At 36.2% G+C, this 22,523-nt stretch overlaps 4 protein-coding genes across 6 annotated transcripts; 2 read left to right on the top strand and 2 right to left on the bottom strand.

The window, feature by feature from the left end:
• Nucleotides 1–1,285: 1,285 nt before the first annotated feature.
• On the top strand, nucleotides 1,286–13,304 carry LOC102599532 (phospholipase D gamma 1-like). The gene is made up of 10 exons (XM_006339435.2): nucleotides 1,286–3,649; nucleotides 4,193–4,309; nucleotides 4,955–5,149; nucleotides 6,119–6,367; nucleotides 6,464–6,532; nucleotides 6,863–7,010; nucleotides 11,517–11,665; nucleotides 11,825–11,992; nucleotides 12,271–12,468; nucleotides 12,677–13,304. The coding sequence occupies exons 1-10, from the start codon at nucleotides 1,925–1,927 to the stop codon at nucleotides 12,968–12,970; spliced, it is 3,312 nt and encodes a 1,103-aa protein (XP_006339497.1). The 5' UTR covers nucleotides 1,286–1,924; the 3' UTR covers nucleotides 12,971–13,304.
• LOC102598216 (glycine-rich RNA-binding protein 1-like) lies at nucleotides 10,869–11,417 on the top strand (the record flags this gene model as incomplete). The annotated part of the gene is made up of 1 exon (XM_006339701.1): nucleotides 10,869–11,417. A coding segment is annotated over one exon (549 nt), but the record flags the coding sequence as incomplete, so codon positions are not given.
• A 107-nt stretch (nucleotides 13,305–13,411) lies between the features above and the next one.
• On the bottom strand, nucleotides 13,412–14,254 carry LOC102599856 (transcription factor TCP9). The gene has a single exon (XM_006339436.2). The coding sequence runs from the start codon at nucleotides 14,252–14,254 to the stop codon at nucleotides 13,412–13,414; it is 843 nt and encodes a 280-aa protein (XP_006339498.1).
• A 2,354-nt stretch (nucleotides 14,255–16,608) lies between these two features.
• LOC102598993 (peroxisome biogenesis protein 16) lies at nucleotides 16,609–21,700 on the bottom strand. Of its 3 annotated transcripts, none has more exons than XM_006339434.2 (8): nucleotides 21,362–21,700; nucleotides 19,044–19,118; nucleotides 18,525–18,741; nucleotides 18,132–18,430; nucleotides 17,776–18,044; nucleotides 17,142–17,209; nucleotides 16,967–17,028; nucleotides 16,609–16,851 (listed from the first exon to the last, which is right to left on the bottom strand). In XM_006339434.2, exons 3-8 carry the CDS (start codon nucleotides 18,722–18,724, stop codon nucleotides 16,790–16,792), a joined length of 960 nt encoding a protein of 319 aa, XP_006339496.1. In that variant the 5' UTR covers nucleotides 18,725–18,741; nucleotides 19,044–19,118; nucleotides 21,362–21,700; the 3' UTR covers nucleotides 16,609–16,789. The 3 variants fall into 3 exon arrangements, with proteins under 3 accessions (XP_006339496.1, XP_006339495.1, XP_015166999.1); XM_006339433.2 differs by having other exon boundaries at nucleotides 19,061–19,118; XM_015311513.1 differs by lacking the exon at nucleotides 21,362–21,700 and adding an exon at nucleotides 20,174–21,315 and having other exon boundaries at nucleotides 19,061–19,118.
• Between the last annotated feature and the right edge of the window lie 823 nt (nucleotides 21,701–22,523).

The raw sequence follows: 22,523 nt of genomic DNA, 5'->3' as shown, positions 1-22,523 counted from the left end.
AATAGAGTATTAAATTTTATTCTCATACCATACCCACTCTTCTAATATACTACTCCCTCCATCCCATTGTATGTAATGTAGTTTGATTCGGCACGGAGTTTAAGAAAGAAATGAAGACTTTTAAAATTTGTGGTCCAAAATAAATGATAGAAATTTGTATGGCTGTAAAATCAATTTCATTAAGGGTAAAATAGACATTTTATAATTAAATTGTTACTAAATATAGAAATGTGTCATTTTTTTTGGCACTGACTAAAAAGAAAAGTGAGTCATATAAATTGGGACAGAGGGAGTAGTAGAAAAGAAAAGAAAAATATGTATATTTAAATTCAAACTTTTTAATCATTACAAAGAAAATGCAAGCCTAATACACTTCGATTTGGCTTTTACAACTTATCATATTGACCGTTGATTAGCCTAAAATAAAGAAAAGCCCACATATTCATAAAGTAACGTTACCATTACACCACTTAGTTAATTTTTAAATAATTTTAGAACCAAAAGTAAGAGCTAAAAGTCTAAACTTGGTTGAACTCATCAATAGTTAGATAATCTAACTTGTTTAACACTCTAATTAAAAACTAAAACTACAATAATCAATTAAGTTAAGTGGTTTACCAGATTCTTGAACAAGTGACGCCATCACAAGACAAATCTAAAGATTTTATAATGTGACAAAATTAAACTCAATACAAAATTCTCATACTTTGATTTTTTAATCGGTATAAATTTGTTATTTAACTTGATTTTAAGTGATATTTATATTATTTAATTTTGAGTGTTTACAAATAGATATTCAAATAGAGTATGAAATTGAAAAAAATAGACGCACGGGTTCTACGCGACATACATGCATAACGTCACATAGGACACGTATATCTATTTATTACTCCTTTCGTTTCTTTTTACTTGTCAAATTTTGACTTGACACACCTATTGAGAAAATAATGATTGATATAGTGAGTTTAATATTTTATCATTATTAATTGATAGAGTCCCAAATATATTTATTCAGTACATTTTTCAAAAACATTAACTCAATGTTAATAAATTAAAATATAATTTAAAAAAATGTCTTTTCTTAATTTGTCAAAAATGATAAGTATAAAGAGAAATCAAATTAGAAACTATTTGACGAGTAAATAGAGATGGAGGAAGTATTCAACTGTATATAAATTTAAGTGTTTACGCACATAAAAAATTAGAGAACTATATATAGGTAAGTTGAATCCAAATTAAATGACATTTATTATGCCTTTTTAATGTTATTATTTGTAATTTCTTCTATTCTTGTATGAAACTGCCAGCAATGACGCTGTTAAGTGAATTGAAATGTGCAAAGTAGCAGAAAAAGTCTCTCACCGTCAAAGAACCTTTCGGTCTCTGTCAAGATAACGGCACCCACCCTGAATCCCTGTCATTCTTCAATATCTCCGAAACACCTTACATACACGCACAAATTCGCCATTTTTGTGGCACAAAGTTCAATTGCTGTCATTTTTGGGAATCTTCTCCTTCTCACCTGATCCTGCTATTCTCTGTGATCTTTTTCTTTTAAGTAATTACTCATAAGGTACTTTCTTTTCTTGATCTTTTGCGTTTCATTGCTGAATTAGCTTCTATTTTTTCTTTCACATTATGAATATATTTTAAGATTCAAGGACCCCATTTGATGAAATCGATTTCTTCACATGATCAATTTTATGTATTTCGTCTAGAACATCTATCTTTGGTAATCCCCTCTTCCTAAAGGGGCAAGGAAGTTTGTTTAAGCCTTGTTTCTTGTAATGGTGTGTTGAATTTGGGTAAAATTCAGGATCTTGGAAAGACCCTCTTGTTTCTTGATTCATTGGTTAGGTTTGATCAGTTTGTATGTTAGTGTACACCAAAGAACAAGAATAGTGCAACCTGGTAGTGTGTACTGATGGACAATTATAACAATTCTTCACATTCATACCCATATAACACTGGTTATGGGTACCCTCCACCACCTTCAAATCAACCTTACCCCCCTCCCAGTTCTGGTGCTTATCCTCCACCAGGTTCTGGTGCATATCCCCCACCAGGTTCTGGTGCATATCCTCCGCAAGGTTCTGGTGCATATCCCTATCCACATCAATCCCCTCAATATCCTCCCCCTTACAACACACAACATTCTGGTCATTATAACTATCATCCCTATCCATCAGCTCCATCAGCACCTCCAGCGCCCACTCTCCATCACTCCAGTTCTTTCGACTATGGTTACCCTTCGCCATCACCTGGTGCCTCTCCTCCCTATCCACCCCATGCATATCCACCTCCCCCAACATCTACTGTGCCTATTTCTGAACATCAAGGCGGTTACCAATATGCTTCACCTCAGCATTATCAACATTCCTGGCCAGAAAGGCCTTTGGAGAGCCAACCATCCAAAGTTCATGACTCTCTCCAGCGGCAGGATAGTGTTTCATCTATTAGTAGTTCTGGGGCAAGCTATGATTATGGTAAAGATGACTCCTCCACTCGCCCTTCAGCTTATCCACCAATACATGATCTCGTTGCAAATATGAATTTGTCTGAAAATCACCCTTCACATTCTTCTCCTCCTCCCCCTGCATCAGCATCAGTTCCTAGTTCCCCTGCAACTTATCACTTGGGGCCAAACCCTGTTCCCGCAAAGTACAATGCTCAAGGGAATATTTATGGACACCCTAATTCATCCTTTTCAAGGTGGGAAGCTGAGTCAGCAAAACCAACCTATCCAACTTCATGTGCTGAACCACAGAGTACTCAAGCTATGCAGGTTGTGCCATTCATGCCTTCTAAAACCTCTTTAAAAGTTTTGCTCTTACATGGAAATCTGGAAATTTGGGTATACGAAGCAAAAAATCTCCCAAACATGGACATGTTCCACAAAACCATTGGGGATATGTTTGGGCAAATGAGTAATAAGATTACAAGTGATCCATACGTCTCAATTAATGTAGCTGATGCAACGATTGGCCGGACTTATGTCATAAACAATAACGAAAATCCCGTGTGGATGCAACATTTTAATGTCCCTGTTGCACACTATGCAGCGGAAGTACAATTTCTTGTCAAGGATGATGATATAGTAGGTTCTCAGCTTATGGGGACAGTGGCTGTCCCGCTAGAACAGATATATGGAGGGGGTAAAGTAGAGGGGTTCTTTCCGATCCTGAACAGTAGTGGAAGACCTTGCAAGGCTGGAGCAGTTTTGAGGATATCAGTCCAATATTATCCAATGGATAAATTAAGTATTTACCATCATGGAGTTGGTGCTGGTCCTGAGTATTATGGGGTTCCTGGAACTTATTTTCCACTGCGGATGGGTGGAACAGTTACTCTGTATCAAGATGCTCATGTGCCTGATGGATGCCTTCCAAATGTGATGCTTGACTATGGAATGCAATATGTACATGGGAAGTGTTGGCGTGACATCTTTGACGCCATACGCCAAGCCCGACGGTTGATCTACATTACAGGTTGGTCAGTATGGCACAAAGTCAAACTTGTTCGAGATGATGCTTCTGTTGAAGGTTACACTCTAGGGGATCTTTTAAAGTTAAAGTCACAAGAAGGTGTTAGAGTGCTGCTTCTAATATGGGATGACCCTACATCAAGAAGCATCCTTGGCTATAAAACGGTAAATGATAACATAATTATTTTAAACTTCTGGCTTTTTTATTAATACTCAAGCATCATCTAAATATTAGATTAAATTTCAGTGTCTTAGGTTGTTATCAACAACATGCCTCAGATATAGGTTTGTTTATATTCCTTTTCCAAACAATCATTTAAAATGTCTGGAGAAAAGATTATGTGAAATCGTACATGTATCCTATACACACATCATCTGCTTATATGCCGTTAGTTACAGTCAAGGGCAAGTTTATCTTTTTTCAGCCTGTAAAACTAGTGCATCAACTAAGACAACTGGAAAGAATCCATGTCCTGGACGTGCAAGGTAGATTGTGATTCTGTTATACTTACAGCCTATGCATATCTTGATATCCATTTATTTCAGTAAGATTATTTGATGATGGACTTCTATTTTAGCATTTTTCAGCAATGCTAATAGGTGGTGGCACTCTAACCAATTTCTGTTTTTATCTTGCTGTTATTTGCTGTAGATTGTCCCCAAAGGCGTCATTAATTGTAGTTTCTAATGCTTAACTTTGAGCTGCAGGATGGTGTTATGGCAACCCATGATGAAGAGACTCGCAGTTTTTTCAAGCATTCTTCTGTGAAAGTGCTGCTTTGTCCTCGAGTAGCAGGGAAGCGCCACAGTTGGGTCAAGCAGAGGGTAAGTTAGATTTTGACATTTCTTTCCATGGTACTTTGTGTGGTAAGTTATATGAGACCAGTTATCAAAAAGATTTACTTGAGATCAGTAGCCCTGCAATTCTAGTTTAGAATTATTGCCATTGAGCATCATTCACTGTTTTAATACATCTAGAAATGTTTATACTTGCATATTTGTTTTTGAATTAGCTTCCTTGTTCAGTGGATGGATAACTTCCTTTTTCCATACTGTTTTTACTGAGCTTATAGTTTCTCCTAGTATTAATCCAATATCGTCTTTTGTATGCGAGGACCATCTAAGTAATAACCCCCCTCCCCCCAAAGTAAAGTTTGTTCGAACTATAAATCTCGTTTGACTGCATTTCATTTCTTCCTTCCCTCTATGTTTCTTTGCTGGTATGTTCTGGTACCAATCATTGAAGGTGTGCCCCGAGTCCCTTATCATGTGGATAGAACAATTTTGTTTGATATTATTTTTGTATGACATGCCTCTTCCCAGTATATTAAAAGAGTTGAAAACTTTTGCTCGATACCACTAAGGTACATTTGATGATGTCTGATGCTGTTATATTGCTGGACTACTTCAATTAAGTTAATTATCTTAAATACTCCATAAGACTAATCTTTTGTGAGTTTTGGTCTGCAGGAAGTTGGAGTAATTTATACACATCATCAGAAAACTGTGATAATTGATGCTGATGCCGGCAACAATCGAAGAAAAATTATAGCATTTGTTGGAGGACTTGACTTGTGTGATGGGAGATATGATACTCCGGAACATCCTTTATTTCGAACATTAAAGACAGTGCACTCTGAGGACTATCATAACCCTACTTATGCTGTAACTTATCATCCTTAATATCCTTTTGCTTGTTTTCAGAGACATTCATTGCCGTTGTTAATTTTCTGATTTTGCACTGCATATTCGAGTTATATGAACAAGTATGACAATCTTCGCAATGAGTTTTTCTTGGGTACTTGCAAGTTCTAACTATATAGGATTTGTCAGTAATACGGACAGTACAAAACTTGCTTATTTTTTAATTCTTTAGGATTCTCTTACCCCAAGGTATCAATACCTTTCTTCAATATCTTTGAGCTTGGCCAACCCTAGCTATTGTAGAAATAATGGGTGTACATATCTACAATAGTTGGAGTATTTTTTTGTGTGTGAAACTGAAGCAGTTTAGGTTTTCAACTAGTGAATCTCGTCTTCCCCTATTTTGATGTCCCTGTTCAACATGTTAAATGAGAACCATTTTTTTCACTGGAGTAATATAAGATCTGACTCTTCGTCCTTATTTCCAAATAATATTAGAAATACATTTTCGACTACTATCTTAATGACCATGTCTGGTCAAAGTACGGTCTAGCATTTAGAAAATTGAAGACTGTGATTTAGACCAATACTGTTAAAAGCTTATACCATTTTCAACCTTAAGATCAGATTAAAAAATTTGGCCAAACGAAGAGAATGAGACTTATCTTTCTACATCTTTCTCTGTTGACATTCAGTTTCTTGCCTTAGTACTTATCCTTAGTCTATATAATTCAATTTTGCACCAGGAGAAGATTTTACATACTGATCACTAGTGAACTGCATCAACTTAATTTGTTTTACTAGGCTTTACAATCACAAGTTGAAAAATGCATCTTCTGATGAAAACTTTTGTCTTATTACTTACCTTTCATTGTGTTTTTTTCCTTTTTGATATATTTCTTGGATGAAGAAGTTGTCTTCTCATCAATTATCCTTTCCCCCCTCAAGTAACATGTTTCTTAGATAGTAATCCATACCTGTTCTTAACAGGGGAGTGTAGCTGGTTGTCCAAGAGAACCATGGCATGACTTGCACTCTAAAATTGATGGTCCAGCAGCATATGATGTTCTCACAAACTTTGAGGAACGCTGGTTGAAGGCTTCAAAGCCTCATGGCATTAGAAAGTTGAAGACGTCTTTTGATGATGATTTGCTTCAAATTGGAAGAATGCCTGAAATTGTCGGTATTTCTGATGCTCCATCTGTGAGTAGTGATGACCCTAACGGTTGGCATGTACAGGTTGAGTGATTAACTTAATATCAACAGCTTAGAAGTTTAATTTGTGTGTTGTCTTTGATCTTAGAGTCATATATTCTTTTTTCAATCATTAAGCAGATATTTCGTTCAATTGACTCGAACTCGGTCAAAGGCTTTCCAAAGGATCCTAAAGAAGCTACAATGAAGGTGAGAAAGATAGATGGAAGGATTGTTTGCGTGCCCCAAAACATATACTCCTTCTATCCCAATTTATGAGATGCATTTTCTTTTTTAGTCTATCCGAAAAAATGATACCATTCTATATTAGAAACAATTTAACTTGAAACTTCCATTTTTCCCTTAATGAGGTAATTTGTACCCACACAAATATTTATGGCTTGTTTTAGACCACAAGTTCCAAAAGTATTTCTTTCTTAAACTCGGTGCATAGTCAAAGTGCATCACATAAGATGGGACGGAGGGAGTACTTATTTACTAATTTAAAGTAAACTCGTTTTTTCCCATCTTTTTTTGCAGAACTTGGTGTGTGGTAAAAATGTACTTATTGACATGAGCATACACACAGCATATGTGAAGGCTATTCGTGCTGCACAACACTTCATTTACATCGAAAATCAATATTTCATTGGTTCTTCATACAACTGGACTCAACATAAAGATGTTGGTGAGAAGCTGTTTTTATGCTGTGTATAAATATTTGCCAATTTCTGAATACATCGAAAAATCAAATCCATTATTGTCATTTGCTACTTACTATAGAAAAGCCGTCGGAGTAGATTTAAAAATTTATTATTCATGCTCAGTGGAGGCAAAAACATTAGGTGAATTCTTCTCATATGTTCCAACCCTTGGTTGGCAAAGTTTGTCGGTGCCTGTGCTGGTGGGAAGTAGGCACCCGATAGAATAGTTGAGCTATGCTCAAGCTGGCATGGACACCACCGTCATCATGAAAAGATAAAAAATACTATTCGTGGCCTATTTGCATCTCTGAGTAGTAGATACTCCTACTTTGTCACAATAACTTTCTGGTACCTTTACATCCTTGCTACCCACTAATGGATCCAATGTCAAGCTCATTCCTGAGTTTCAAGTCCAATCAACTGCATATGCAGAGGATTCTTTGGGAGGACAGCTCACTATGTGGGAGACAGTGGGTCTTTGGCACACTGCAAGGATAGTGAAGGAACTAGCTGGAGATATAAGAGTTTTGGCAACAAATAATGGCTGGGTTCGTGCATAGGTTCTGCAAGTTTTTGTCTGTTTTTTTAAAAACTGGTAACCTTACTCTATATATCCACAGGTATACTACAACCAAAAGTGAGTTACCCTTCAAAAGTATTACAATCTATCAAAGCTCAAAACTATATCTGTTGCCTACAAACAATCTAGAACATCAAAGATGTCTTCTGTTTGAGTTAATAAACTATGTTTACACCAAAAGTAAAATAGAACTAAACACTTCAGAAGTTTTTGTCTGATGTTGCAGGCACACAAGTATGGATAGTAAATTCTGATGCGTCTAACTGTTTGTATTTGCTAGTTCTCTCTTTTTGGTAGTTGATTTAGATCCACTAAAGATTACTTGTGGAGACACCTGCATGAATCACGTAAATAACTTATGTCCTTGGGTTTTGACATAACCAGCTTTAGGTTATGGCTAATATATCATCTTCTTCCTAATCCTTTTGTATGCTTGTCTTCTTTATTATGTTGGGCTTGGAAGGGTTGGAAATGAATTTTTTTTTCTTATAATTGCGAGATTAGATCTGATAGATTAACATGTTAAATAGAATTTCAGGCTTCCCCTTATCTAACTGAAAGTCACACATAAGGATATAACTTAGCATTTGAGACTTAAACCAAAGCATTTGCGGGGTGTGCATTGGGTGATGCCACAAAATATTGGAGGTGTCGTGTAATGCTGGCAGACTCAAAAAATGAATAGAAGATGGAAACAGATATGCAAAACGACTATTTGGTCAGAGAGGAATAAGAGATGCTTTGAAGATCAAAAACATAATCTTTCCCCCTAAAGAATATAGATGCCTACAGATTCCATACTTTTGGTGTAGGAGTTATAAGATAGATAGTATGTCTCATTATTTTGATTTTCTTGACTTTGAGGGAGTGTAATTGTAACAAGCAATGTTGTAACTCCTTTTTGGAGAACCTCCTTGGTACTCTATTAGGGAAATTTATCTTTCCTATTGTTATTTTAGCAATACACCTAGACCCAAGAGGGGGTAAATTGTGTCTTGCCCAATTTTCGCGAGTTAAACGTAAGTAAACTAGATACAAACAGAACGTGAAGTGCGGAAATTAAAGTGCACAAGTAGTTCTATGTGGAGAACTCCTTACTCAAGGGAGTAATGAAACACGACCTACACTTGTAGGATTTACCTCAAAACATCATTGTCTTCAGGAGCAGTTTTAGGTTACAATTCTATAATCAAAGGGACTATAAACTCTAGTACCTTTTTTTTTGAACTGGTAACTTTTTGTATTCCTCAGCATTAAGGTATGTTGGCCACCTCCAAAAGATGATTACAAGAAAAGAAAAATACAAAAATACTTACAAAGATCCTATGAAGTCCACTAATTGGATCTCATCATCTATATCCTGTTCTTTACACCAAAAGCCTAGAGTAGTAATTACTTTCCATTTGATCTTTTGTATTGTACACTCCTTTCCTTAAAAAATTCTTTGATTCCTTTCCTTCCATATAGTCCATCAAATACATGCTGGAACTGTTCTTCACCATCTTTTTTGACATCTACTGCCTCCCCTTTTGATCCAACAACTTAGGAGGTCAGAAGTGTGTTCTGGCATTCCAGTATTCATTGACTATGTTAGTAAACAGAGCCCACACCTGAGCAGTAACCTTACAGTGCATGAATAGGTGCTTGTTAGACTCCAGAGCCTCTTCACAAAGGAGGCATCTAGATCCTAAGTTGATGCCTCTCTTCCTGCACTTCCTCTAAGTCCCCAATTGTATAGTCTGTTCACAGAAAACATCCCATCATTGTGATGTCTCCATGCTAATTTGTTTGGCTCTAGAGTAGTACCATGAAATCCACCGATCAAAGCTCAAGAACTCCACCACTTTATCAATCTCCCAGTCAGTAATCAACCTTCTGAATACTAGGTTCCAACCTTGTGGAAACCACATCTCCTCTAATCTGCCATCAGGGTTTGTGCATATTGGGAAAAGACCAGGGAACAGGTCCCTTAGAATCCCATTGCCACACCCGTCATCTGTCCAGAACTTAGTTTTATCTCCTCTCCCCACAATAATCTTTGAGCTGCTTTTGAGAGCCATCCACAAGTTCCTGATGGTCCCCTACAATCAACCCAATTGTAGCAATCCATTTCAATACTATACTCCTAGTCTACTCTAGGAACCAAATGAACTTCACAATTAATCATCTACAATAATACTTCTGAAAAGCAAAATAGGTTACAATTTAGAACCAAACACTCAAGCGTAACCAACTCAAGAACTAAACAACTTATTCTTCTGGAACAGGTTCTTTTGTTGAGTAGCTTGAATCAACACCTTTTTGCAATGACTGCTATTTATCATGAGTAATAATTGTATTTGTGCGAAATAGAACTAGCCTCCAACAACCACAATATGGTGCTTTATATAGGAGTGAGGTTGGTCGAATTCTCTTACACTTTATTCTCCAAAACCAAAAGTATTTTGGTTAAGGAATCCAATCCTACTTGGACTTGGTTGCCTCATTTGCTTTGACCTCCACATGTTTTATCCTATTTCTTAATTTCTTTCCTTTTGTGCAAATGTATCAATATTTTCTTGTTTTTCACAAATTCCTTGATGCAACGTGTGTAGCCCATGAACCGAATTCTTCAAGAATCCAACTTGCAATAGGAATCAGCGTTGCAGCTTCTGATCAGCAATCTTCTAAAAACTTTGTTCTTACGATATCTACGTAGCATTCCTGGAATCCAGTTAACAACATAACCAATAACCCACTCCAAGAGACCTGGTTCTGTTGTAGTTGTTTGTTTATTTATCAAAACCAATTTAAGCTCCGCTCAACATATATATAAGGATATTACTTACCCCCTCTAACACACTTTCCTTTTTAGTCAGCTCTTAAAAGAATGATACATTTCCTAATTTGACACATATTTAATGGCACTATCAACATTTTACCCATATTGGGTCCCACTTATTTGGCAAAAATTCCAAAAAAGATGTACTCTTCTATTTAAAAAATCATTTATTTTAAGGGTAGTTTTGGAATATCGCTAAGTCTTTCCATATTTCTTAAACTCCATATCTAGTCAAACAACACCACATAAATTGGTACGAGGGGAGTAGCATTTTGAGCGTAATCCTAAACGACAGGGAAGTGAATATTTTCTGGAGAGATAACTCAGAAGCTATTTCAGTAATGAAAACAGGGTAAGAGGCATATTGGGTTAATAATTTTTGTTTTGATTCATGAAAATCAATTACTAGATATTATTTTTGTGTTTATTCATGATCTATGATGCATTTTTAAAAAAATCTGTAATTGTGGATCCTTTTATTTACCGATTTGTTTTTTTTTCCAGATTATCAACGATCGCGAAACAGGTAGATCAAGAGGATTTGGTTTTGTTACCTTTACTGATGAGAAATCCATGAGGAACGCAATTGAAGCAATGAATGGCCAGAACCTTGATGGTCGTAACATCACTGTTAATGAAGCTCAATCACGCGGAAGCGGCGGCGGCGGCGGTGGTTTCGGAGGTGGCCGACGGGGTGGTGGTGGTGGTGGTTTCGGAGGTGGTGGCGGATACAATGGCGGGGGGGGGGGGGGGGGGGGGCGGGGGGGGGGGGGGGGTTGTTGCAGTGCCAGGAGGATAAGAGGCCTTGCATCATATGAACTAAGCGTGGTGTTTAAGTGGAGAAGCGCGGAGAGGCAGGCCCATTGTCCCCGAGTTTCGAAGGTTGCGGTTGGTCCTAAGAGTAGGACCCAGACGGATTTGTTGGTCATAAAGAAAAAGTGGTATTCCACTAGTCCAACACTAATGGTGCATCTTTATTTGGCAAAATGAGTCTGCCTTTTAACAGTTTTACATATCTTGGAAAGTATTATAGTTATCTTCTGGTAGTCAGCAATTCTAATATTTGAATTACCTGTGTGCTGCCTGCAGGTGCAAATAATCTGATTCCCATGGAAATTGCACTTAAAATAGCTGAAAAGATAAGAGCGCATGAGAGGTTTGCAGCATACATTGTCCTCCCAATGTGGCCAGAGGGTAATCCAACTGGGGCTGCTACACAGAGAATACTATATTGGCAGGTAAAGCTACTTAAAGTTTAAATTGCTTGAGTTTGATGGTGAGGAATCGTGCCATACTAAGGAAGCTAGCATATGCATTCAGCTTATCGAATAATCAGCTGCTCTCAAATTATTACAAGTTGTGTTGGTGAAACCCCATGTCTCTATGTTGGTTTGCAGAACAAGACAATGCAAATGATGTATGAGACTATTTACAAGGCTTTAGAGGAGGTTGGGCTTGAGAATTCATACTCTCCGGAAGATTATTTGAACTTCTACTGTCTTGGTAACCGTGAGGCTGGTAAAGTTGAGGGAAATGAGAGTCCTAGCGCAGCAAACACTCCTCAGGTACTTGCAATGACCTCCATTATCCTAAATAAAGAATCTGAAAAATTATATTTATGTCTTAGACAGTTAGTCCACTTACCTATTTGTTGAAGTTTCTCTTTATTTTAATTTTATTATAATTCTCTTTTCTTTTTCCTAATTGGCCATTGCAAGATGTTTTTTTTTTTGAAGTTACTAGCTCTCTGGCAGGTTTCCTCCTAAAACTGTGCCCTCGACCTGTCGTGCACTGCATACTATTGATCAGTGTCAGAGTTAATGATTTGAATATGTTGTTGCAGGCGTTCAGCCGAAAATCCCGTAGATTCATGATTTATGTTCATTCTAAAGGCATGATTGTGGATGATGAGTATGTGATATTGGGATCTGCAAACATCAACCAGCGCTCTCTGGAGGGCACTAGAGACACTGAGATCGCAATGGGAGCATATCAACCTCATCATACATGGGCAAGAAAACAGTCAACACCCTATGGACAGGTGATTAGCAAATTCAATATTTGTGCTGAATAATTTGGTTACATTATCATTCCAGGAAAAAATATTACTTAAACATCATATGATACTTTTTTGATGTGCGTGCTAGCTAATATTGTATGTATTCTAGGAAGCTTAAAGACTTTTTTTTTTGTGTGTGTGTGTGTATCTGATCCGTTTACTGTCGCTGGTGCAAATTTATCTTCTGCAGATTCATGGATATAGAATGTCTCTGTGGGCGGAGCATCTTGGAGTTGTTGAGGATTGCTTCAGACAGCCGGAGTCATTAGAATGTGTAAGACGGGTTAGGTCCATGGGTGAATATAACTGGAAGCAATTTGCATCTGATGAAGTAACAGAAATGAGAGGGCACCTCTTAAAATACCCCGTTGAAGTTGATCGCAAAGGCAAGGTGAAGAATCTTACGGGATGTGCAAATTTCCCAGATGTTGGTGGAAACATAATAGGATCATTCCTGGCAATTCAAGAAAATCTTACCATTTGATTTCCCTTTTTTTTTCCTCTCTTTATATCACCCGTTCAGATTTTTGAACCCAGAAAAAACTATACATCCCTGATTGGGGTATCTACAGCAGTTTTTAATCTATTCAATACAGTAAACAGTTAGGCAGAGGAAGATGGTGATCGAGTTGAGTATAGTAGAAGTTGTACAGTTCGTTTTTTTTTATTTTTAGATGATTTTGAGAATCTGTACTAGCTAACTACAATTTGTGAATTTTGGTCATAGATTGAACTATTAATCTGAGGAAATTTTAAAGCAACACTTATCATGGAAGAAGAGTTGTACTGACAGTTGATTAAAGTGATCATTAGCATTAGATTCCAGTGTGGCCAATAATGAACAGTGAATTTGGCGCGATCATTCTAGACTCTCGAAATCTCACTTGTGAAACTATACTGGTATATTGTTGTTGATTCAGCACGATCAACAATGACCGAACGAGTAGGAGGAGGAGGAGACATTGGTAGCAGAAGCAGGAATGAGTGACGCACTTGGAACACCCAAGAAAGTAGCTGCTGGCCTAACACTAACACAATTCACCTGAGCTGCACTTTGCCTTGTTGATGGTATCAATGGTGTTTGCTGAATTAACCAAACCGTTGACGGTGCTGCCATACTCGAGTTTATTCTCGCCGGAACGGAAAACATTGATCCCACTGGCATTATTGTCTGAGGTGGTACTATCGACATCACCGGAGCTAAAATTGTTGCCATATTGTTCGGTAATTTTGCTTCATTTTCCCGAATTGCATGATTATTTCTTTGTTTAACATCGATAAATTTAACGTTACCACAATCACAACGTTTGCGTTTGCCTGTTAAAGTGTCATTATTTTCAGTGGTGGGGATTTTGGTGGTGCCGTTAATTGAGACGGCGGTAACGCCAGTGCCAGTGGCGGAGATGATGGACGGTTCAGCACGTTCTAAGAGCCACTGAATAGTTTCACCGTCGGTTTTGTGACCGAGTTCACGAGTAAGCTGGAAGACTCTGGCGGCGCATGTTGCCGGTATTCTTATCCTCCGCCCTCCTCCGTCTACCTTCGTAGGCCGGTCCGCATCATTTCCACGCGGTGGAAGCTGTGGTGGTGGTGGTACCGACGGTCTCGGTTTTGGGGTGGGTAGTGTGACTTTGATAATGGATGGAGCCGGTGATTTCTCAGCCATGTCATGAGACTCTTGCTTGGGAGATATCAATGGTGGAGCCACCTGTCGCCGCCATGCCGACGGTGGCGCTGCCGTGAAGGACTTAATGTTTTTAGATTCCATTAGAGATATGCAGTGTGTGTTATAGTGATGCGCTGTGGATTGTTTGTGCAGCTTAGCTTATAAATAGAATGAGAACGGAACACCAATAAATGGGATAACTTTTTTTCAAATGGAAATAGCAAAGATGAGTCAAATATTTAACGAACAATATAAATGAGCATTTTTTAAAAGTTTCGTTGACATATTTGAGTTTTTTCCTATAAAGCAAATTAGGCCCTAGTTAATTAGGTGTCATCTCTAGTCTAGTTGATAAGGGGCTAAGAAGTAGAGCAGGGAGTGGGGTTATATAGTAGTAATTATATAGGAGAGTAGAGTGGGGGACTTAATCCCTCTACTAAATGGTCCCAAACTGTACTTGTAGCCCACTTCTAACTTAGCTAAGCCACGCTTAATTAAGTACTTCATATTTATACTATCATTATATTTAATCGATTATAACATGTTCCTTGCTATTTTTTTAATTTGCGTTCAAATTAGCTATGACATGCACCTGTTATTGTACACCACTTTAGCCAAATGATATAAATATCTAACAACAGATTTAAAAGGGTAAAATAGTTATATGAGTATTTGAAAAAAGACACAAATTATATTATCATGCATATTTTGCCCATTTCCGTGTTTGATATTTGTTTTGATGTTTGATTAATATGAATTTTCACTAAAAAGTCATATTTTAGGTGATAAAGCATCATAATCCAGATTCGTGATGAAAAATCTTACTTTGAAATAATTTAATCCGCAAACTAAAACCAAAGGGTTTATTAATCATAGGTGAGGACAAATTTTACGAGCAATAAAATTCAGTTACCTTTTAGATTTAGTTACTTCCTCACATCTTAGAGTCGGTCTTCACGCTCAAAAGTTACTGTCAAAATTTTCAACTATTCACCAAGGATTCCAGTGAAAAAAAGTTCCATTATATTGTTTTATGATTCAAATATAGTATGTTTCACGCATAGCTCTTTTTTTTCACTCTCTAATTTATGAGTAGTTTCCACATCAACTAATTAAAAGATAATTATGGATTACCCCATCTATATTAAATGAAATTAAACTAAAAAATAATGCAAGTTACTAATGCTAGTATAGATATATTCATCAGACTTCCATCTATATAATTTAAACGGAAAAGGGTCAAATATACCCCTGTACTATAAGAAATAGTTTATATATACCATTCGTTATATTTTTGGCCAAATATACCCCTCCTGTTATACTTTGGGCCAAATATACCATTTATCCATTAAATATGTGGATCCCAACCTTAGAATAAACATCTGAAAGGTTGTGATTAATTTTAAAAACCCTGATCATTTTTATCTGGTTAATACCCAAAATACGTAATTACATAAAGGGTTTGAGATTAATTAGAAGGACCCAAATAATTTCTGTCCCTGCCAACAACAAAAATAACCCATAGCCCAACCCCAACAAAGCTTCAAATCTCAACAATGGAGTAATGTAAAAGTTGTTTTCTTCAAATCAGTTTTGATCACTTCAATAACAATAGTTTTCAATACTCGGTTGATTTATAACAACTTTCAATCACAAACTTTAAAAGTTCATCGGCCATAAATTTGAAAGGCAAAAATCCAACAACTTTGCTTTCAACTTCTCCACCTAATGTGCATTCTAATTTTAGCAAATCAATCTAAATCAATGGAGTTTCAAGCACCACCTTAATTGAAATTTCAAAAACTTCACCATTGAACTCAGATGATAAACTCAACAAGAACAGTATAACGCGCAAATTTTTTTTAATGTTCTGTATTTTAGAGAAAAAATGGGAACAGTAGTTATAAAATGAGTCTTCATGTATCAGTTGACAATTTCTTTTTTGATAAACAATTCGTTTTGATTTTGTTTGACTTATAGATGGATTTAGCAAGAAAGCATATTAGTGCATTATTTTGGGTATTAACCGGATAAAAATGATATAATTTTTTAAACTTGATCTCAACCTTTCTCATGTTTATTCTAGGAATAGGACCCACATATTTAACGAATAAAGGGTATATTTGGCCCAAAGTATAACGGAAGGGGTATATTTGGCCCAAAAGTATAACGAATGGTATATTTAAACTATTTCCTATAGTACAAGGGTATATTTAACCCTTTTCCGTAATTTAAATCCTTATTAAATAGACAGCCAACAATAGCATTTAATTGCTGCTCAGGCTGCCTATGTTGCTCTAACTCTTCAAAAATGTCAAATAGTGTGTCAAATTCTCCAAAAGTATATATATTTGGAGAATCCGAAGGAGTACGACATCAAAAAAAGTATATATATTTGGAGAATTCGAAGGAGTACGACATCAAAAGTGAAGAGTCCGCACAACTGATGCAGCATGGAACCTGAATGCACTTTTGGATAAGAACAAAATTATACACCTTTATTAGTTCTAAATTTCAACATGCTACACCTTTTTAAGATTATGATATCAAAATGCTACAACTGAAGAAAAAAAGAGAAGTTTGTTCCCCATTGTCAAATAACAAAGAATGCATAAACACACATTCAGTAGCTTCCCTTCAAGAACCAGACATGTAAGTGTATCTAGTCTGGGCTCCAATAAGGAGTTCAATAAGTTTTTCTGCACATGATCAAGGAAAAAACATTTTTGTCAAGAAGGATAATGTCAATTTTTACATCAACGATGTCAAATGAATCAACTTTTGAAACTTGGTAGGAAAGTGCATTAAAAATACCTGCAAAAAATCCAACTACAGGAACAGGTTCTACAGTCTTTTGAGTGCTTTCAAGTCTTCGCCTGAAATAATTTTAAGGCATTAGCATTTGCTTTGATCCCCATTTGGTTATCTTTTCTGCTGTTTTCTTATATGAAGCAATTAACAAGAAATTAAAGGAAAAGAGTATCTTTACCGGGTGTATTTGGAGAAAAATGGATCTCGCATGAGGTAAAGCACCCACAACAGCTTCCTTCTTTTTAACTGCAGTGTTTGGAGTAAAACATATCATTTAATGAAGAAAGTTATATTGCTGCAATAGATAAACTCAAAAGCTATTGAACAAATCAGTTGGATCTTGAAATGGAATAAAGGGTGTGAAAGCAAGTAAGAATTGGAATGAGAATCCGCAGTTTCCCCAAGACAAAATAAGAAACACAGATTGATAAGTGAAGGATTCCTAGTGGAAAGGGCTCTCCTCCTCAGGTTGGAAGTACGAATCACCAAGGGGGGACTGGGAAAAAGACATGTTTAACCCCCAGGGAGGTGGCGTATTTGCCATATCAAAAACATAAGCTATGCAGCAGATTGGTTCAAGAACTGTGATTTCCAGGACAGTCAAGACAGAGTGAGAGACACCAAATAACACGCTGTTCCATCTACCATTGAAAGAAATGCAGAATGCTTAATATGAGGTTGGGTAACCGGAACAGTACGCGTCTTACTTTTCTTTTTCGAGGGGATAGAGGCCTTCTTTTATTTGGGGTGGGGTGGGGGTTGGGGGGGTATATATACAAAGATTCTGTGCAATGATCTATAATATTTCTTACCTCATCCTTCTCTGATTTAGAAAATTGAAAATGCTGATCTTTCCTGCTGTCTTGGGACATTGTTGTGGCTGATAGCATGCTGTTTCCTATGAGATCCACAGCCACGGAGATGAACCAAGGAAACCATGATTGTGTTCCATACTTCCTTACCAGCAAGACATATATAAGTGGTCTTAGGACAAACATAGTCTCCCCAGTCACAAATAACCCTCCACGAATACCCTTCTCAGATAAGAAGGTTGACAGACTCGGATTTCTGATTATCTTAGCTGTAATAATATAAGGAAGCTAACATATTAGAAAATCATGGTGTCATCATCAAAAGTAGTTTGAATTTATCTGAAACCAGCAATTACCTGGAGGTTCCAAAATTGCTTGCTGCTGTTGAACCCTGCGCAACCAAGTCGGCTCAGAAACCATCCTAGCATTCTGACCAAAGCTACTTAAGGCGGACATTGCCCTACCCTCAAGATTCCACGAGTTCAAACCCTGAGGGTGATTGACACCCAGTCCTTGATTTTGGATAGGCTCCCTTAAGTGCCCCATGTTTCCTTGGGGACTCAAATCATCTGAATGTTCCAAATTCTCAGTCTCCCCACCTTGCAAAAGCATTTTATATCCTGTAGTTCTGAAAGCAGCCAGTCTCACGCACACCCTGGCATCCATTCAAAACAAATTGTTATATTTTAATAAAAAAATATCAAATGTTTAAGTAAATAAGCTGCGTTAAAGTTAAATATATCACTTACTTGGCAGCCTCTGTAAGAGCAATCAAATTCCATTTTTTATCTTCGCCATAGAGCTGCTCAGCTACTACTTCAATTAATGTTTCCAAGTCTCTCAACAAAGTAAGGCATAATGACAAAGGGAGAAACGAAGTCTCTGCAGAACTAGTATGCACCGAAGTTGGAGTTGTCTCTATAATATGCTCATTTACTGTGGTAACCATTCCAAGGATCGAGGAGACTGCCAAAAATAGGGCGCAATAAATATACATAACCATGTGAGGTAGGAAAACCAACATAGCTAAACCAATTACTTATCTACATTATACGGCTCTCACGAAAACACTTACAAAGGGTAGTAAAACATTATTTTAAGAGAATTAGAAAACCCAATATGTGCAAAACTTTCACAAGATGAAAGCAGAAATATTAACTGCCAATTGTGCATTGCTTTCAAAGAAGATAAGAATGGAAGACTTATTTTGAAAAGAAACAATGTATTACGCTGAGTTTTATAAGCAGAAAGAAGAAGCTCAATGTTACCAAAATTTCAAATAAACCTGCTTCTGGCCCGATTTCTGATGCAGCAAACCGCTCTGGAAGAAGCCATGTCATTCCCTGGTCATACATTGGAAATTATTATTTATCAACATCTACTAGATTTTCATCAAATTGATGATTAAAGTGTGCTAATGAAAGTAATGGCAAACCTTATCAGTAAAAGTGAATGACAAAAACTACATGGTACATCATTGCATGAACCAAAAGTAAAAAACAAACAAATGTTTTAAAAAAGGAGACCAGGCAAATTTTGGTAATCTCTTCTTTATGTTCTGATCAGGCCACTATACTAAACAAAATGGTTAATGAAAAAGAGAGAGAGAATACATGTCCTTTTTTAATGATTGTCTTTATGCTAGAGTATATTTTTAGCAAAAGAGGGAAAAAATGTTTGCTTCATTTGTGTAAAAGTAAGATCTTTAAAAAGGATGGAGCAAAGATGGGACCCCCTATGTTTGCCATCACTCTGGCACTTCCTTCATATCACCTGTCATTGGTGAAGGTTTAGCAAGTGAAGTTATCAGTGAAAGGCATATAGCAGAAAGGTATCTCTGTCATGACTGGATCTCATCATAGGAGAGTAGTGCAGAAAAATGATACTCCCTCCATTTCAATTTGTTTTCCTGGTTTTTGCAAGCACGGAGTTTTAAGAAAGTAAAGGAACTTTTGAATTTTGTGGTCTTAAACAAAAGATATGTAGATTGTACCAAAATACCCTTTAATCTTGTGGTCTTAAACATGCCATGTGAGTGGTTAGAATAAAAGAGTTGCCAAAAAAAGGAAAGAGACCATTTTTTAAAAACTAACTAAAAAGGAAAGTAACACAAAGAAATTGAAACAAAAGGGAGTAATATTTTTCAATGCCGTAGCAAAAGATTGACATGTTGTGATCTATTTCTTCAGTTTGATAGACCAATAGTATAATTTACCAAAACTGATCTAATGCAACTCTAGGGGGGAAAGAATGTTCTGCTGCAATGGTAAGTCATCCGGAGTATCTTATACAATTTAAGACCTAATCTATGTTGGTTCAAGCTAAAAAAACCATTAAGCAAATAAGCATCAACAAGAATGGAAAAAACAACTTGTGCTGAATGATAAACATGTAAAACCTTAAGAGCATGCTGGAGATGAACTTTGGACTGCTTGGTTACTGTTTGTAAATCAGCGCCCAAGTAATTCTCCCCATATTGTCTTATATAAAAACAAATGTTATAAGACAAAGGCACCAGAATCCCTCTTTAATTAAAGATAAGATGCTCAATCTTATACCTATGATAAGTCTCCAAAATACATTATGGACAGCTCCTTGGGGCTGCTTTATTCTTTTTGAATAACATAACCTGGTTAAAACTATAAATAATTTCCCAAAAGGCCCGTCTTTCCTCTTTCAAATTCTACTTTTTGAGAAAATGATAAATCTTTTTTTTGGAAAAGGCAACATGGAATGATAATCTTTACAATCTTGACTTTTTCAATCCCAAACATAGGAATATATGCTTTTCATTTTCTCTTGATGATTGGCTCAACCAAGATAGAGGAGAGGAGAGGAGAGGTAGGGTAAAACATAAGAAGAAATTATACCAGCAGTAATATCAAAATTAACTTCAGGACAGAAATCATGTATAGACATCAGAGTTCCTTCAACTAACTAATCCCCAAGAAATATGCCTCACATGTTTGCAGGGTAACATTCCATAGCATCTTGCTAACAATCCATGGTTGTAACCAGTTTCATTTCTCGAGTTAAATTAGAAAAGCCTTCCAAGAGAAGTCTGAATGGAGATTGAAAACCAACCCTCTGTTACTGCCCGCTAACTATATCAAAATCTAGATGACGAAACAACCCGTTCTTCCATATTTAAATCCAAAAGAAACATACAACCCCAAAAGAAAAAGGAAGCATCCAACTTAATAAAGATATTTTGGCTCATTAAGAATATTCAAACTATGCCTCAATCCCCAACTAGTTGGGGTCTGCTATACATATCCACTATACCATTTCATTTGAGACATGCCATTCCAATAACAAACAATTGGTTCATCAATAATCATCTTAAATTAGGAGCCAGCTATGTAACTACTCATACACCACAAACAGTGCCAATCTGAAGCAGAATCAAGAATAGCTCTCTCTCTCTCTCTCACACACACACACACAATTGCCACTAACAAAACTAATATCAAGATTGCAAGTTGACAGAAGCCAAATAATTAACTCCATTAAAAACCAAGATGCAAGAAAACACTTGTTGTAAAAGGTACTTAAAAACAATAAATGCTAATAAGAAGGGGCATACACTGGCTAGAGAACTCAATTGGCGGACATAATCACGATTCCTTCGGACCCATCTCTTGTAAGCCTCCATAGAAGTGAAATTATGAATCTTTATTACAAAAACAGTGTCTTTAGAACAGCTCTCGATTGGCAGCAAAAGAAAACCTAAATATTGAAGCCTTTCGAGGATTCAGATCAAACCCAGATGGATAATACGCTGACGGAATTGCCCTTTCTGCTGAAATTTACAGCAAGTTGCAGTCTGCTCATGAAGGAGCCTGCAGAGAAAACCGTCTCGAACAGATGAAACAAGAACAGAAAGAGCGTTGTGGGTGATGAGAGGTGTCGTATTGTTCAGTTATAGTAACATTTTTTTTAATTTCCTCTTTCATTTCTTTGCATAATCCAGAAATAACTAATTTAATTTTTAAAAAATATTGAATCAAAGAAAGTTACTCAATCAGTCTCAATTTATGACATTTTTCATTTTTGAAAGTCAAACAGTTTTATTTGACCGGAAATTTACATTTGAAATATTCAATTTTTTTGAAATAAAATTTATATATTTATAAACTATGTAAAAAGTGTTATTAATTGATAATTCAAAATGTTTAAAAGATCTATGAAAAATTTACTGTCAAAAATAGATTTATTTGAATCTCAAAATTTGAAAAGTATCACATGAGAATGCACCCAAAAAATGTTTTCTTCTTATTTTTGCACAAGCACTATTATTTCCATTTTCAATTTCTAGTTTAATTTGTAATTAGTAATAACGGTATAATTCATGACAATATCTTTTAAATTTCACTGACCATTTGTATTGCAATCAAGAATATGGTAACTAAACAAATCAACAAGATTGATATAATATGGTTAGGGGTGTTCACGGGTTGGTTTGGATCGATTATTGGTCAAAACCAAAACCAAATCAACTTAATCGGTTTTAAAATTATCAAAATCAAACCAAACCAAATATAATATACATTTATCGGTTTGGTGATTATCGGTTTCGGTTTGGTTTGGTTTGGTTCGGTTATTAACCATACACAAAAATAAAAGAAACAATTCATTTAAAATGTGAAAAAAGTGACAACAATCCATTCAAAACGAAAAATAGTTAGAATGATTTAAATTATTAAACTTTCAATCACTAAATTTACTATCAATAAAGCTTTAAAATT

Source organism: Solanum tuberosum, unplaced genomic scaffold (assembly GCF_000226075.1).
Source record: "Solanum tuberosum cultivar DM 1-3 516 R44 unplaced genomic scaffold, SolTub_3.0 scf00010, whole genome shotgun sequence".
Lineage (NCBI taxonomy): Eukaryota > Viridiplantae > Streptophyta > Magnoliopsida > Solanales > Solanaceae > Solanum > Solanum tuberosum.
Note: the sequence above shows the minus strand (reverse complement) of the source record. Positions and strands in the feature narration are given on the sequence as shown.